Raw genomic sequence first — 17442 nt, 5'->3', positions numbered from 1 at the left:
AGGAGGAGCAATGGTGAGATAAGAAAACACATTGTGTGCATCTATGAAGTTCTTGGAGAATAAAATATCACATTTTAAGAACTGCACCATTTACAATAGTGTAAATTAGCCCTATTGAAAGATAACATTTCCCTAGAAGGGAACTTACTTAGTAAACTACTGCAAGAATGAGTGATTACAGCTTGTTACCTAGTTCTTGGTCTGATGGCTCGATGTTATATCCATAACCAACAAACGTCCGTATAGCTTCCCGCAGGCTGTCCCTATTTGATTTTTTGGTGCGCTCATCCAGTAATACATATGGCACCAGACGGGGATTTCTTTTGTTCTTCAAATCCTATGTGAAGCCAAAGGGAAGGTGCCAAGAAAACACATTTCAATTTCAGAAGCAGCCCATCCTACTCACACACTCCTGGCCTCGGCTGGCTCACACTAGTCCATTCGACTTCCTCATGGGGCTTGAGATTTAGCAGTGTGCGTAGTTGCCACTTATCTTCAGGATTAAATGAGTATAAAAGGAGAAATCTTACTAGTGTTCGAAGCTAGCATAGCATTAAAAACAACCCTTTAATAATGCCAGCCGGCAAATAAAATGAAGTGTCATGAAACTGGCTAGTACCCTCCGATCCCAAGGTAAGGACGATGGGAAAGGTGTAGCTATTCCCTTACGGAAACTCACGCCCCATTTAACTGTCAACCCACTCCCCCATCAACCAGCATCTTAAGTCATCAGGGAGACACTGGAAGAGAGGCAGAGGCAAAGTGGATCCATGCTATCACAAAAGGTCCATTGTGTAGTGGAGTGGTTCCCAGTTGCCTTGGTGAGACTACGAGAGTAAAGAAAGGACAATTGCAGGAAAAGCCGATCAAACTAAGTTGCAGGGTACCTTGTCCAAAATCCTCATCCCCAGGCCTCCAGGTTTTAATAGCTGAATTCCTCTTGCCTTCCAGATTTCCCGGAAGTAAGTTTGGAAGATTTCCTAGTTTGAAACTAAAACTTAAATATCCCCCACAGCCTCGTGCGTTTGAACATCTGGTCTCCAGCTTGTGGTGTTGCTTTGGGAGCCTTGTTAAGAGATGAGGCTGGGATGGTCTAAGAGAGACACTGGTAGGCAAGTATTTAAAGGTCATGGCCCCATCTTCTTTTGCAACCTGATCCAGAAGATACCAAACAACACGTGCTATAAGATCCTGCTGCCCCAACCAAGCTACTGTGGCCATGTACTTCGACCATGATAGACTGTAAACCAAGCCCATGAGCCAACTCCTGTACTCCTCTCTCTCTAAGTTGTTTCTGTTGGGTATTTTGTCATAGTGATAAAAAATCAACATAGAGGCCGAGGTATGAGCTAACTCATGTGAACTTTCTGAATAATAACCCTTAGTGATTAGTAAGATGGGGGAAACAGTTTAGGAAACGGGCTGGGCCAAATGGCTTGCAATGAATCCTGATGCTAAACTTTGCTGGATTCCTTGTTATGAAGCCACACACACCTAACCTTGCAGTTAGGTTACTTCATAATCAAGTCAGGAGTTCCAGTTTTGCCCAAGGATCCTTAGCTCAATGGCCCAAAGTGTGTGTGTGTGTGTGGAGGGGGCTTCTGAGGAGATTGGTTCACTTGTTTTCTGGGCTATTTCCCCTTTGAATTTATCTCAATGGTAGCCATTTGGGGGGCCATCTCAGAACTACTGCTTACCCATGATGTTGATTCATTCTCATATCTTATCCCAGAAATACTACTGGCCCAGGGTATTGATTTGTTCCTAACCCTGGCCTCGGAGGGTATCATGAAATCTTGACTCTATGGTAAAAACGGCAAGACAGAGGGTGGGATAAAATACATCTCCCTGTGTGTGCACTTTATCGGAGAATCTCTAACTACTTTATCCACTTCTGCAACATTGAAATGATGCATGTAGTCAATGTCAATGTGACAGTTACAAATTTCACTGGTCCACGGTTCCATAAATAATAAACAAAGCACAGTGTGAGGGATAGATGGCAAGAGCAGCACCCATATTCCAATCTCACATGCTTCACGGCAGAATGACATTTTGATGGATGACCACATCTACTTCTCTAGCATGCTTGACCCAGCACTCCTCACCTGTTGAATGCCATAGGTCCATCCTTGTTTTATTCTGTCCTTTGCCCAAACATTGTGTGCATTCTCTGCAAGCTTATCCACTAAAATTTCTTGAGGTGGTAACAGCTTAACATCAGATAAATCCAAAGGCGCTGGCTTATACCCATTGGACATCATATAGCTACAAGTAAATGCAAAAGTATAAACATTTTGAATGACTACACAAGATTCTCTTTTTCTAGCTTTTTACAAATTTATCCTCTGAAAATTACATATATGTATAACATATCTCTATCAATACCCTATTACCTCTCCCAATTGCCCCCATGCTTCCTCCAACATAACTCACTTCAAGTTTAATGCCTTTAAAAAAATAATGCACTGAGTCCAGTTAGAAATTCCCATATCTGCAAAGCTGTGGGGTTATCCAGTGGAGCATGGGTAACCTGCCAGTAGGCCCCTTGAAAGAAAATTGACTCTCCATCCCTAGCAGGTAGCCATCAGCTGCCAAGGGTTCCTGGGTGGGAGTTAGTGTCTCTGGAACTCCTCCCACCTCTTGTTGACATTGTTTTACTGTTGATCTTGTATAGTTCTGTTGATAGATCACCATATCTGTCTTCTGCAGATAACCACAGCTGCTCTGAGTTCATGTGTGCAACAACCATGTAATGTCCAGAGAACAGAATTTCACAGCATGTCTTCCCACCCTTTAGCTCTTCCTGTACCCTTTTCTGGAATGTTCCCCAAACCTTTGGTATGGGGTTGATACAGCCAGCCCATCTATCAGTGAACACTCATAGTTCTTACTCTCAGTACTGTAAACAGCAATGAAGCTCTGTAGTAACCAGTTTTATTTTATTCTATTAAGATCAAATGTACATACAATACACACACATACTCACTGAGCAAATGAGGGCACAGACAAAATCTCCCCTCTTTGGTTGGTAGATAAAGCAAATTCTATTTTATGTTCACAGATGAAGTTGCTATTGTACCACCTTATAACTAATATATTCTCATAGACTTCAAAGTATAACACAAGAAAATAGAGTCAATACAAATTCATATTTATATCTAAGAAAACTATTTATGGGTCCTGCAAATGATAGACACATTCAGCCTGTTGCAACATTATCAAAAACCCTTCCACTCTACTTCAGAAGACAAAATGTTAAAACCAGATTGGCAAGGGTAAAACCTGAGCTAAAGGCTTTCTTATAAAACAGCACAAAATGGCTACTCATTCTTACAAAGCTCAACTTTTGTTCTTGAAGTTAAGATAAAAAGCCAGGAGAGCTGAAACTCTGTGAGCTTGAAGTGACTTTTGCAGTTGGCTCTCCAGTTCAGGAGTCATGGCTTCAAATACCTATAATTTGAGACATAGTAAGCAAATGTGGAAGATCTTACTACAACTCAGGTAGGCGTATCACATAAGGAGGAAGGTTGGGTACACTACGAATAGGGTAACTATCCCCAGAGCAGCTAATTACATCCATGTGGGAATATCAGTCCATGGATGCTGAAGGGCTTTAGAACTATGAACTGCCCAGGCTAGAGCAAGAACTGGAATATGATAGTCTGAATGAAGCCCATTCTGTATAGAACATGCTGGATAGCATGAGATACAGAATCTGTTATAGTCCTAGGAAATGGCCCTGTCTCTACCATCTCAGGACAACTCCTTCTGGCAGACTCAACACACATCAATATATCCCGGTTCTAGCAACCTCAGCTGGGAGTGTGTCTCTCCATCTCTTAGATGTGATTTCCTTGACGCCAGGTGCTATGTGGAAGAGTGACTCATCAGCGTGGGAGTTGAAGAAGGATGGGGATGGCGAGCATTTGATTAAGGCTGGCACTGTTTTGGGTTCTTTCACAACACTTGTGTTTTACTGTGTGTGTGCCCAGGGCTGGCACTGAGGAGCAAGAGAATGAAACGGTGAATGAGCCAGCAGATGTGCCAGCGAGCAGGTACCTGAATGTGTGACTTCGTCTGAGTGTAGAGGTGGGAAGATAGTAGGACACGCGGACACAGAGAGGCGAATGGAATCTTGGTACAGATTCCTACTTCCATGAAGGACTTAGATGTTCGCCCAGTGCCAGAGGCGTGGAGTGAATATCTGCAGTGACTAGGAACCATTTCCAAGCTCTTGCCAACTGCCCTCCCTATTGACTAAAGAGAGTGCGTTAATTTGAGGTCGATAGACCTCCTAGCTCAAAACTAAGCATAGTATTATTGGGTATGGGCAGAAGGAACAAAGATAGAGGGGATCTTGAAATTTTTCCTTACAGTAGGCTTCTTCTGAGGGTCTCAGTGCTGTCTAAGTAACTGGGGGACTATTTAAGATGCTAATATTCTAAGATGCTACCAGGTATATGATCTGCCCCCTGCCTCTGGTCTCTCATCTTTTACACTCAGTTTTAACCATTAGAAAATTCACCTACTTTTTGGGCAGTTTGACTCTCTTGAGATCCTCTTCAGCAGCCGGGTTAACATGAGCAATGTGGCACCCCAGGGCCAGCAGGGTTCTGTGATGTAACACAAGGAAGTGATTGACATTAACTGCAGGAGCTCTAACCCACATCTGAGCTGGTTAAGTGGACAGAAGCAATTTGTTTAGACCAGAAGTTGGCCAACATTTTCTGCAACGGGATAGACAGCAAGGCTTTGTGTATATACAACTACCCAACTCTGCCAATACGGAATAAAAGTAGCCACCAATATTATGCAAACAAACGAGCCCAGCTTTATTGCAATGAAAATATATTTACAGAAACAGGTGGCTGGTTTGTTTATCCCACAGGCCATAATGTGCCAACTTCTGATTTAGATGATAGCAGGCATAAGAACATGAAAGAGAAGCTTGTTAATTGCCCCACATGGAGACATTTTCTAGTTTATAAATTCACTTTGAATTATATCAAGCACTTGATTTCATGGAATAGACAGGATTCTAACATCAACTCTTCAGGCCAGCAAATATTTGCTAAGCAAGGTCAGTATAGCACCTTGAGCTATACTTGATGTACCATGATGCTTAAAACTCTTTGGAGTTAAAGACGGTGGATGAATGAGTCTATGAGACAAAGCAGTTTACATCTTTGATATGTCAACAAGCCTATGTTAGACTGTTCTGCACTGACAAAGAACAGGGAAATACAATGAAATAATCAATAGGTAACAAACACAAAGTGGATTAAAAATTGGAGGTACCAATGTGGATGAGGATATCTGGGTCTTTTTTAGGACTGTGAATGGGATTCATGGCACAGTTAAAAAATTAATAAGAATTTGGGATTTTAGTAATCAACTCATAATTTTCTTTCATTTTTAAAAATACCTTTTGCTGGTGGGACTGCAAACTTGTGCAACCACTTTGGAAATCAGTGTGGCGGTTTCTCAGAAAAATTGGGATCAACCTACCCCTGGACCCAGCAATAGCACTCTTGGGAATATACCCAAGAGATGCCCTAGCATATGACAAAAGCATTTGTCCAACTATGTTCATAGCAGCATTATTTGTAATAGCCAGAACCTGGAAGCAACCTAGATGCCCTTCAATAGAAGAATGGATGAAGAAAGTGTGGAATATATATACATTAGAGTACTACTCTGCGGTAAAAAACAATGACTTCTCGAATTTTGCATGCAAATGGATGGAAATAGAAAATACGATCCTGAGTGAGGTAACCCAGACCCAAAAAGAAGATCATGGGATGTACTCACTCATAATTGGTTTCTAGCCATGGATAGGGGCCACTGAGTCTATAATTTGTGATCCTAAAGAAGCTAAACAAGAGGGTAAACCCAAGGAAAAACATATAGATATCCTCCCAGCTATGGGAAATAGACAAGATTGATGGGCAAAAAATGGGAATCTTGGGGGGTGGGGTGGGATGGGGATGAGGGGAGATGGGGAGAGAAAAGTGTGAAGGAGAGGATGAGGGGAACTGGGGGAATCGGGTGATTGGGGGTAAAGGAAGGTTGGATGGGGGAGCAGGGAAACTCATACCTTAGTTAAGGGAGCCACCTAAGGGTTGGCAAGAGACTTGAACCTGGAATGGCTACCAGAAGCCCAGGGCAATGTCCCCAGTTAGCTCATTGGGGCACCTGAGGATAGGGAACCTGAAATGAACCTATCCTATAATCATACTGATGAATATCTTGCATATCGCCATAGAACCTTCATCTAGCGATGGATGGAGATAGAGACAGAGACCCACACTGGAGCACCGGACTGAGCTCCCAAGGTTATAATGAGGAGCAGAAGGAGAGAGAACATGAACAAGGAAGTCAGGACCATGAGGGGTGCACCCAACCACTGAGACAGGGGGGGCCGATCTATTGGGAGCTCACCAAGGCCAGCTGGACTGCTACTGAAAAAAACATGGGATAAAACCGGACTCTCTTAATGTGGTGGACAATGAGAGCTGACGAGAGGCCAAGGAGAATGGCACAGGAACTTTCATCTGGCGATGGATCGAGAGAGAGACAGAGACCCAATTTGGATCAACCGTCTGAGCTCTTAAGGTCCAAATGAGGAGCAGAAGGAGGGAGAACATGAGCAAGGAAATCAGGACCACGAGGCGTGCACCCACCCACTGTGACAGTGGAACTGATCTATTGGGAGCTCTCCAAGGCCAGCTGGACTGGGACTGAATAAGCATGGGTTGAAACTGGACTCTCTGAACAAGGCGGTCAATGAAGGCTGATGAGAAGCCAAGGACAAGGGCACTAGGTTTCGATCCTAATACATGAACTGGCTTTGTGGGAGCGTAGCCTGTTTGGATGCTCACCTTCCTGGACCTAGATAGAAGTGGGAGGACCTTGGTCTTCATGTAAAGCAGGGAATTTGGACTGCTCTTCAGTATCGAGAGGGAGGGGGAGTGGACTAGGGGGAGGAGAAGTGGAGTGGGGATAGGGGGAGGGGAACAGGGGGAGGGGGCAATATGTGGGAGGAGGGGGAGGGAAATGGGAAACGGGGAGCAGTTGGAAATTTTAAGTAAAAAAGAATAAAAAAAAACTTGATTTAATATCAATGACAAATGACATTTGGTCCTTTGATTCTATTTCTCTCCTTCTTCCTCCTGCCCCTCCCTGGCTGCATCCTACATCCCCACACTTCCTATTTCTAGAAAGCAGCAAATGGCAAAATAGTCTCTGGAGACATATATATACTAAATAGTATTGTGGGTCAGCTCCTCACCATGCTAGGCTCTGTGACATGAAGAATCACCACTGCCTGGGATTTATCAGTGTGTCGTGTTTGCAGACAAGGGGGACACACCTTTGCAGTTTAGCGACAATGCATCAAATTTCCCCCCTCACTGTCTAGTCCACATTCAATTAAACACTCACTTCAAGGTTTCCGTTGACATTTGCAGGTTGTAGTTCTTCTCGGTTTCAGGGAGCTTTGAAAACTCTACAAGGCAGGGGTGTTGTCTTTTGTTGTCATCCCGTATCTAGGTGACAACATGAGAAGGAAGGGAATTTAAGTTTTGACAGCTGGTTCTGCTGTGAGGAAAGAAATGAACATCGTTCGAGGGCCCAAGCCATGCATACCAGTCAGACAAAGACAGCGACTTGCTGATAAGTGAATGCATGTGCCTATCTCAGAAATGGCTGTACATGGTTCCCAAGTTGTCAATGGCTTGAAATCTGTGGATTTATTTCTACACAGGTGTCTCTGTTTAGAACATGCTTGTAAGTTGTAGCCATGATTTTGTTAAAATTTCATGTCACCATAATGTTACTGGAGGACAGCACGCTTCTGAACACAGCTACAGCTATGGACCACACACATAATCACAAAAGGTCTATGGATATGGACCACATGTGTAATCTCAAAAATTTTAATAGCCATGTTAGAAAAACAAAATAACTAGATCAAATTAACTTTAACAATGTATTTTATTTAGCTCTATACATGTAGTATATTTTTTATAAGAATAAGAATAAAATAGTGTAAAACTAGTCTTAAAAATCCAGTGCAAAGCCGGACACAGCGCCACACGCCTTTAATCTCAGTACTCAGTAGGTAGAGAGGCAGGTGGATCTCGGAGTACAAGGCCAGTCAGGTCTATAGAAGTCTCAGGACAGCTAGAGCTGCTATCTCAAACAAATGAAAATCCCGTGTGAGTTTTAGAACCACCACACAGCACATCACAATCCTGACTAGAGACCTTTCATCTGTTCGGCAGCCTTATGTGACTGCTGCACTGAACAGCAGGGACGCAAGCATCCACTCGCTCCTTCATTAACTGTCATTTCATAAATGCTTGAATGTACTAATCGAGATTTTTATGAGCTTACTAATGAGGTCAGATAGCTCCACCCCGTGAAGTCAACAGTCTAATGAAGTAGGAAAGGGTGATAAAATATTTGCAAGAATGAATGCAGCTGAAAAGTCCAATTGTGTTGCGTTCTCTGAAGGAGAGACTTCAAGAGCATACTGCGGAGAGGAGATCATTCATGAGGACACTTTTGCGGCAGCTATGGACACACACACGGTTAGAGTGCAGGGACCTTTTCGGTAACTAACAGGAGTATGTATGACTAGAAAGTGTCCGGGTCACAGGAAGCTGTAAAACTCACCTATTTTCCTGCTTCCAGAAGTGACCTCAGACAAATCACAGAGCAAAGTCAATTTACATTCTCCCTGAAAAATGCCTTCTAGTGCAAAGAGATTCCCTAACCCACTCTGGTCTCCATTAATCTTAGCCACCCGTCTGAAAGCCACGTTAAACAAACTTCAGATCCAAAATGATGAATCAGACCGCTCCCGCCACCCACACAGAGCAGACCGCTTTTTCTGAAGGGAAGAGGGAGAATTGTGAGGTAGGTGTGTGTGTGTGTGTGTGTGTGTGTGTGTGTGTGTGTGTGAAACCAGAGTTAGGAGGTGAGCTGGGAGGTGGGCTCCCAGCTGCGCCTGTGAAGAGCTGGTCTCTTCAGTGCTGACTGACTGGAGAACAGGCTGCTACTAATTGCAAAGTTTAGGCAAGTTGTAGGAAGAGGAGCGTTTTGCTTCACCGATTCCCATCCTCAGTGACATGTTCAAGGAACCCTTCCTCAGAGTACCACACACTCCACTGGGTCTGGCCACGGAAGCACATACTTTGCCAAAAGTCCAGCCAAGTTCGATTTTATTCATTCCCCAAAGCTCGTGGATATTCTCAGCCAGCCTGTCTCGGATCTTCTCTAGGTGAAGTGGCAAAACAACCTACAGAGAAAGGAGCAAGAGAAAAGCCAGAATTACAGGCATGAACTGGATTAAAGTCTCAGGTGCACCCAGCTGAATTCATTGCAAACGAGGCGGAGGGGCTGCTCTGCTCTTGGCCTGAGCTCGGTTCCTCCAAACTTCTCAAATTAATCCACTGCTTTAGTTCTATGCCTCCACATGTCCAACCTGAACCCTATCAGAACTCTCCAGTACCCAAACCTGAATTTGATCTCATCCCCATCCCACAGTGGAAGGAGAGAATCAACTCAAGAAAGCCATTCTCTGATCTCTACGTGTGTCCTGTAGCCCAGGAGCACACACACACACACACACACACACACACACACACACACATACACTCCACACCATTCAAGCACTTATCATTTAATACCCTCGCTCCCTTTCTTGGTAAGCTGGTCACATCTCGGGAGTGTCTCTGCTTTCCTGGATTTTGTTCCCATTTCCCTACTGAGACCACAAACAGGGCCCACTTTCTATTTCTGATTTCCTTTAAATTGTCATTCCACGTCTGTAGCTTGACAGTGCGTAAGGAAGGAGGGACCCAAATTAAAAGCAGACTCTCACTACTTTGGTTCCTGGAAGATGCTAGCCCTGGACCTACACTTGTTTGACAGAGGTTAGCAGGCACTAGGACCCAGCTGCCCAGCTCAGGACAGCCCGTGTGCTTAGCTCTCTAACCCCAGCTCTGGTATAATAAGTAGGGTTTCTATTACTAAAAATCCACCATCAGAAAGAATTTCAGTTGTTGAGGTGGATAGATGGAGCTCACAGAGAAAATATGTTATAGAAAAATATATATACTCAATACATTTCCCAAGGATTAGCAAAAGTTTAAAAACATTTCAAAAACCATCGTAATGAAATTATGAAAAGGTCATTTAGGTAAGTGGCACGGTGTTTTTGATGAAGAACACAATAGGAGAGGTTACCAGCAGACAAGTCTCAACTGCATATGGCTTTTGTTGGCTAACTAAATGCTGTCTGTACCAACTAAATGTCTGCTCATTGATCATAGCCCTACGATGGATTTTCAGGATTCAGAGAAAGGGAGAAATACACTTGCTGGAGAAAATAGCCTCCACAAATAAGTGTGCATCATAATCTTAGTGGTTTCAACTGGTAACTTGGGGCAAAACAGCATGGGCTTGACAATTGCTGCTTGGGAGTGTCAGGTTGACTCTAGGGCAATGCGTCCTATCTCCTAGCACTCAGTGAGGGGCTGGGGATGTAACCAGGAAAGAATCTGGTTGTGATAAGCATTAAATGATGGAGTCAATAATTCTTTTTTTTTTTTTAATGTTAAATTTTACATTTTTATTAAGTTTATAATCTGTTTTTATACAGACTTAATTTCCATGTGGTTCATATTTTCTCAGAAGAAATCATGACAAAGTAATTCAGCATGGGCAGAGTAGGTTAGCATGTTCGTAGCCTAACTGAAGAGTGATTTCAGGGAAAGATATGAACTAGATTGGTTCTGCCAGGTCAGTTCTCAATGAAGCTAATGGGTAATGCTGAAAATGTCACATGACTCCAACAGAGGCCTAAAACTGTGTTGATAAAGAAATCTACTGATGTCTCAGTCCTCAGAGATGCTATAGCTGCTTGTGTATCCTAAGTTGGTTATCTCTCTTACAGATTATCATAAAATTTTTTTTTTTTTTAATTCTTAACCTACAAAGTATTTCTTAATGTGCCCCAGGGAGGACTCTTACTATCTTAAATTTAAGTTCTCTTTTGATGGTGATTTCACAGAATGATAGATTCTAAAAAATTACAAAGTATTCATGGTAATGAATCACATCTCTTCAAAGAGTTCACAGTAATAAAATACATCTCTTAAAAGAGAATTTTCTTATTGGCTAGAAGCATTGCCTTTTTTACAGTCCTGAAAAATTCAGTTTTGGGTCTAGACATCAAAGCTCCAGGACTTGCATATACACCTCTTTTATTTCCAAATCTTTAATTCTGCATCATCATCTATTTTTTGGGTGCTGTGATTAAAACACACTGACAAAAAGCAACTTAAGGGGAGAAAGGGGAGAGTGAGTTTATTTTGGCTTTCAATTACAGACCATCATGGTGGGCAAGGGTGTAATCCATCACTGCAGGAAGAAGCTGGAGGGGGTGCCTGGCCATGTGGCAGCCACAGTCAGGAAGGAGAGAGAGAGAGAGAGAGAGAGAGAGAGAGAGAGAGAAATGCTTATGCTCAGTTGGTTTACCCCTTTATGCAGCCCAGGGAATGGTACTACCATCTTTAGAATGGTTTTTCCCACCTCAACCTATTCAAGATAATCCCCCATGACTAACAGAAAATAGTCCCCCATCGGAGTGCCTGGAAGCATGTCTTCTGGCTGGATGTTGGTACTGCCAAGGCAATAATCAACACTCATCACTGCACCCATGTTTAGAGAACTCTTCTTATTGTTGAATTTTCCTCTCATTTGTTTGAATTCTGTTTTACCCAGCCTCTTCCAGGAAGTCTGGTCTTATTAATTTTGCGTCCCTGACAGGTTAGCAGGGGCAGCCAGCCCAGAGGGTTGCTGGCTTCTGTCACCTGCACTGACACAAACAACTCTGTGTTCAGAAAAGGCATTTTTCTTTCGGTCCCTACAGTTTCCTATCTATGAAGGAGTACAGAATATCAGAATATGTTACTGTGGAATAAGTGTAATTTTAAAGATGAAGATATCTGGGAAACAGTTGCTGCTGAACAGAATGCATTCTGTTCCCATATTCTTCTAAATAAAAAACTCTCCTGAAGAATTCAACCATTTCTTTCTAGGGAAGACTGACCATTGGCACCAGAGACATGTCAGCACCATATCCAGATAGACACGGTCAAAAAAACAAAAACAAACAAACAAAAAAAACAACCATGTCTCCCATCTTCTAAGGACCTGTTTATTGTTTCCCAGAGTTATTTTTCTTTTCCCCTTATTCCCTTTCTCCATAGTCTATAATCTCTAAAGTCTACCTTCCTCTCTGAGCTGATCTTTCTCAACGCTTCACTAATTAAAACACACTTTTTTCTCTTGCTAAGCCATTAGCCCAAGTTTAATTTGTACATCCCCAGTTAGAGAACTCAGGAGGGTAAAGAGAAAGTTTTTCTTTTCTTTTCCTTCCTTCCTTCCTTCCTTCCTTCCTTCCTTCCTTCCTTCCTTCCTTCCTTCCTTCCTTCCTTCCTTCCTGGTTGTTTGCATAGCGGTTTTCTTTTTTTTCAAAAGAAGAAAACAAACTATCCTTTTTCATTTTACATACCAATCTTAATTCCCACTCCTTTCCCTCCTCCCATTCTCTCCACCTACCCGTCCACCTCCCATCCACTCCTCAGAGAGGGTAAGGCACATTGCTTTGGGAGAAGGTCCAAGGCCCTCCCTATTATATCTAGATTGAGCAAGGTATCCACCCAAAGAGAATAGGTTCCCAAAAAGCCAGTACAAGCAGTAGGGATAAATCCTGGTGCCACTGCCAGTGGCCCCGCAGTCTGCCCCAGCCATGCAACTGTCACCTACATTCAGAGGGATTAGTTTGGTTCTATGTTGTTTCCTTCCCTGTTTGGCTGACGTTGGTGAGCTCCCATTAGTTCAGATAAACTGTTTCAGTGGGTGTCCCCATTATGGTCTTGACCTCTTTGCTCATATTCTCACTCCTCTCACACTTCAGCTGAACTTTGGAAGCTCAGTCCAGTGCTCCGGTACTGGTCTCTGTCTCTATTTTCATCAGTTGCTGGATGAAGGTTCTATGGTGATATTTAAGATATTTATCAGTCTGACTACAGGGCAAGGCCAGTTCAGGCACCCTCTCCTCTATTGCTTAGGGTCTTAGCTGGGGTCATCCTATGGATTCCTGGGAATTTTTCTAGTGTCAGGTTTCTTGCTAGCCCCATAATGGCTCCCTCAATCAAAATATCTCTTTCTTTGCTCTCATCTCTGTCCTTTCTCCATTTCGATTATCCCATTCCCTCAAGTTCTCCTCCCCCTCTCTTTCTCCTGTAGTCTTTCCCTTCCATCCGCCCCCCCCATCCCTCCACCCCCATGCTCCCAATTTTGTCAGGCAACCCTTTCCAGGTGAATCTATGTATATTTTTCTTAGAGTTCACCTTGTTACTTAGCTTCTCTGGGATCATGAACTATAGGCTCAATATCCTTTTCTTTATAGCTAGTATCCACTTATGAATGAGTACATACCATGTTCATCTTTCTGAGTCTGGGATTTCCTGAAACTCACAAGCTCCTCAGTTTGCTAGCAAAGCCCTTCTCTGCATCTCAGACGTTGAGTTATGCTTTGGAAGGAGCAGAGAAATGTAGTTTTCCATCTTAGGGTGAATTAACATTACTGAGTACAAGAGGGGAGAAACAGACTCATCATTCGTGCATGAGTAAGTTGGGTATGACGACATATGGCTGCAATTCCAGAACATGGGAACCTGAGGCTGGAAACTGCTAAGTGTTAAGCCAGCCTTGGATGCATAGAGAGTATAAGATCATCCAAGACGCCTGAATGTAATAGGGTCATGTGACGGTTATGGAAATGCGTACTAGAAACATCTTATACGTGAAAGGACCAAGTATTCATATATATTGGTAGTTCCAAGTGCTTTAGGGGCAAGGCCTTTTTTATTAACTTCTATAGCAGTTGTTTTCAACCTATGGGTCTCGACCTGTTTGGGGGGTTGAATAACCCTTTCACAGGTGTTGCATATCATATATCCTTCTTATCAAATATTTACATTACAATTCATAACAGTAGCAAATTACAGTTATAAAGCAGCAATGAAGATAATTTTATGGTGGCCGGGGATCACCACTACATGAGGAACTGTATCAAAGGGTCACAGCATTAGGAAGGTTGAGAACCACTGCTCTACAGCATCTAGAATAGTGATTTATAAAGCTCTTGTAGAGTTGAGGAGATGGGTCTGTTGGTAAGGCCAAAACAAGGTCTGGAAATCGATCCCCAAATCTATTAAAAATGCCAGGGTTCTATATTTATTTAATCCCAGCACCGATGGGGATCCACAGGGCTCCTTGGTCAGCAAATCTAGCCTAATGGATGAGCTTCAGGTCAATGAGAGATTCTGACTCAAAGAAGGGAGATGACTTTTCTAAGTATGACGGTCTTCTGTCCTCCATGCACGCGTACGTACACACAGACACACATACACACACATGTGCATGCACACACACATTTTTCACACCAAAGTACTCCTGTACATTCAAAAACATGCACACATTAACAGAGATGGCTCTGGTGGATGAAGTCTCTGAAAGCGTCTGCAGGCTCTATTCTACCACAGGAATGTGGGAAGTACCCGTTCTCCAACCACTCCTGTGGGTCCACGCCACTTCCTCTCTATTTTCAACTTGTTAACTCCATGTTCTTCTCACAACTGTCCATCCGTGTGAGACCTGACATTGGTACATGTCCCGACTCTATGTTTCTACTCCAAGTCCTTATTCATCCCATTGCTGTTAAGTCACCTCCTCCTATGCTGTTATCCCACTGCCCAGTGCCCCTTTCCGTTTGAGCTTTGTAAAGGTCCAGATGGAATCCCATCTGTTCTCACAGACTCTTATAAACATCCCACCCTAAAGGACATGCATACGGTTCATTCTGAATGTATTACATTTGACCTTTAAAAAATAACTTATTTGTTTCTTATATATTCAACTTGGATATGAATTCTCAAAGATTATTGGCTATTTATCTGCACTCTTCAGTACAGTGCCTTATGTGGGGGGCACACCCTCAGTGTGTTCACTGAGATTGCCTGTCATTTGCAATTTGGACTTACCTGACTGGTGTCTATGGGACAAGGGATGAAAGAGGCTTGGGAGAGGAACTGAGTGGTACCCAACAGATCCCTAACACCATCTGCATCACGTTTATATTCTTTGACAGGCTCCAATCTCATCTTCTCCTTTGGCAGTAGGGCTTCATAGCAAGGGGCATAGCCAGAGGGAGGCAGGAACTTAAATTCTCCATGCCGACCACCCATCAGGAAGCGTACTCTGTCATTTCAAGATAGCAGAAAAGAGAGGTCAAAAACCATCCTATTTCAAATAACTGAATATTAAAGGTTGTATCCACATTCAAAACCATACTGTTGGGAACTCATTGAATCTGGATTAAGGATGGCATATATCCTCATGTATGTAGACAATGACAGAGAGAACTGAGTGCTCAGGCACCTTTCTAAGGTGAACTTCAATGACATGCTCTTAAAAGGTTTATTATTCATAAGTCACTTGGTGCTTATTCTTACTGCAGTAGGTAATTACAGTAGACGTTACTTCAATATTGAGAAGATAGCAAGATTCTTCTCTATAAATATCATATTGAAACTTCACCATGGAAACGGGTATCCATTATCATATTGAAGTAAATTACTCATATGCTAGTTAAGGAAAATAAAATTATATAGATAAGATAGTAAATGCTGAATGTTCAAGAGAAATCTGCAACAGTAGAGTTTTCAAGACAGCAGAGGCTGCAGTTCCCGGAGTCATATGAGGACAATTGTAGGTGGTAGCTGCAGGAGGGTAAAGGGACAAGCAGTTGTTACCTGGGATGTCAATGCCTTCCTAAGGGGCACCATCTCTCTGTTGGCATTCAGACTTGATGCCATGGTCCACTCAATTTCTAAAGCACAACCTTGATCCACACACTTCAACCCCCGCCCTTTCTCTCTCTCTCTCTCTCTCTCTCTCTCTCTCTCTCTCTCTCTCACACACACACACACACACACACACATGATCTAACAGAAATTCCTGACATTACAATTCTAAATCCAAATTGGGCCTCTAACTGCTGGTACCACCTTGGTCAAACCCATTCTCATTCCCCAAAGAAGGAGAAAGAACTCTTTGGGGCTCACAATAATAGTACACAGACTGTAGTTACTAACACACAAAAAGTATCTCAATAGTTTTATCAAGCAGTCTGGATGAATTCCAGTTTCATGTAGAAACCGAATTACATGTAAAGGTTAGGTTACGGTAAGTGCCAAAGTTTTCTGCAATGAAGAAAAGGTAAATACCATTAGGCAGTGACACTTCACATTATCCTAGTCCAGTGGGAAATGTAGTTTTCACAAATCAACTTCAATTACATAAAATAAAGGAAATAGGTACAGTTTCTAACTAAAGCATGGTAAGATATATAGTTCTTGGAGGCTCAATGCTAATCTCACCCAGGAAAAATCAGTATAAACTCAGTGTTGGCATTCGATACTCACTACTTCCCTCTTTGCAAATAAGACCAATGGCTGAGCCTCCACCACTCATACCTGACTTTGCACTGGGGATTCAGGTCTAAGCAGCATTTCCAGTGCTCCTAGGATAACAAAAGCAGGATTTCGAGAAGCTAAATACGTTAATTAACAGTGAGGAGGCATGCTACGGGATAAAGCAGGGCTATGTAACATAGCTCGGAGAAGGAGGTGGCTTCGAGAGATGGCATCAAGAAAGGATTCTGTGGAGAAGCCAAAGCGCTGAAGATGTGGAGGAAAAGGGTCTCAGAAGAGAGACACATTCAAAGGCCCCAAATTGGAAAAGAATCTAAGTAGTGCTATGGACGAGGACACTACCAACCTGAGGAATGGGAGAAGAAGTACGGGGGACGGGGCTGCATGCAGCAGTGTGTATGCCCCAGTGAGGTGTTTGGCTTTATTCTAGATAGGAAACTGATCATGGGGTTTAAAGTGGGAAAATACAGTATTCTTCCAGCACTCCTTTGTAGATAGGTCTGGAGACCAATTAGCAAGCGCTTGAAATCGTCACAGGGAAAGGAGGGTAGTTTGGACCAAGGTGATCTAAATGGCCAGGTGCCAGTTTTGTTTTGGCATTAGGACTGGTAGGAACTGCTGGTGTGTCAGGTGGATGTGTGGAGGGGGTTGATGCAAGTGGAAGAAGGTTATGATTAAGCAAAGCTTTCACAACAGGACATTTTGAACTAGGCATCACTTCCTTTAATTGGAGCATTCTGGGAGGGGAGCCATGTAAGAAAAATTCCATAACTGCAATTGTGGAAATATCCTAATTAGGAATCTGGAAAATAAAATTCCCTCCGAGTAAGAAATGTCAATTTTTTCCCTTTCCAATAAGAACACA

The 17442-nt window shown here is 42.9% G+C and overlaps 1 protein-coding gene across 1 annotated transcript in view; it reads right to left on the bottom strand.

Annotated features, from left to right (window-relative positions):
- Ryr3 (ryanodine receptor 3) overlaps positions 1-17442 on the bottom strand; it is a 526065-nt gene that overhangs the window by 210540 nt on the left and 298083 nt on the right. Inside the window, exons 20-25 of the mRNA XM_057780394.1 lie at positions 15126-15342; positions 9203-9307; positions 7447-7550; positions 4533-4616; positions 2109-2268; positions 190-337 (exon numbers count right to left, since the gene is read on the bottom strand). Of these exons, the coding sequence (XP_057636377.1) occupies positions 190-337; positions 2109-2268; positions 4533-4616; positions 7447-7550; positions 9203-9307; positions 15126-15342 (818 nt within the window). The remainder of the gene's footprint in view (positions 1-189; positions 338-2108; positions 2269-4532; positions 4617-7446; positions 7551-9202; positions 9308-15125; positions 15343-17442) is intronic.

This window comes from Chionomys nivalis, chromosome 9 (assembly GCF_950005125.1).
Source record: "Chionomys nivalis chromosome 9, mChiNiv1.1, whole genome shotgun sequence".
NCBI classification, from domain to species: domain Eukaryota; kingdom Metazoa; phylum Chordata; class Mammalia; order Rodentia; family Cricetidae; genus Chionomys; species Chionomys nivalis.
This window is presented reverse-complemented; position numbering and strand designations above follow the sequence as displayed.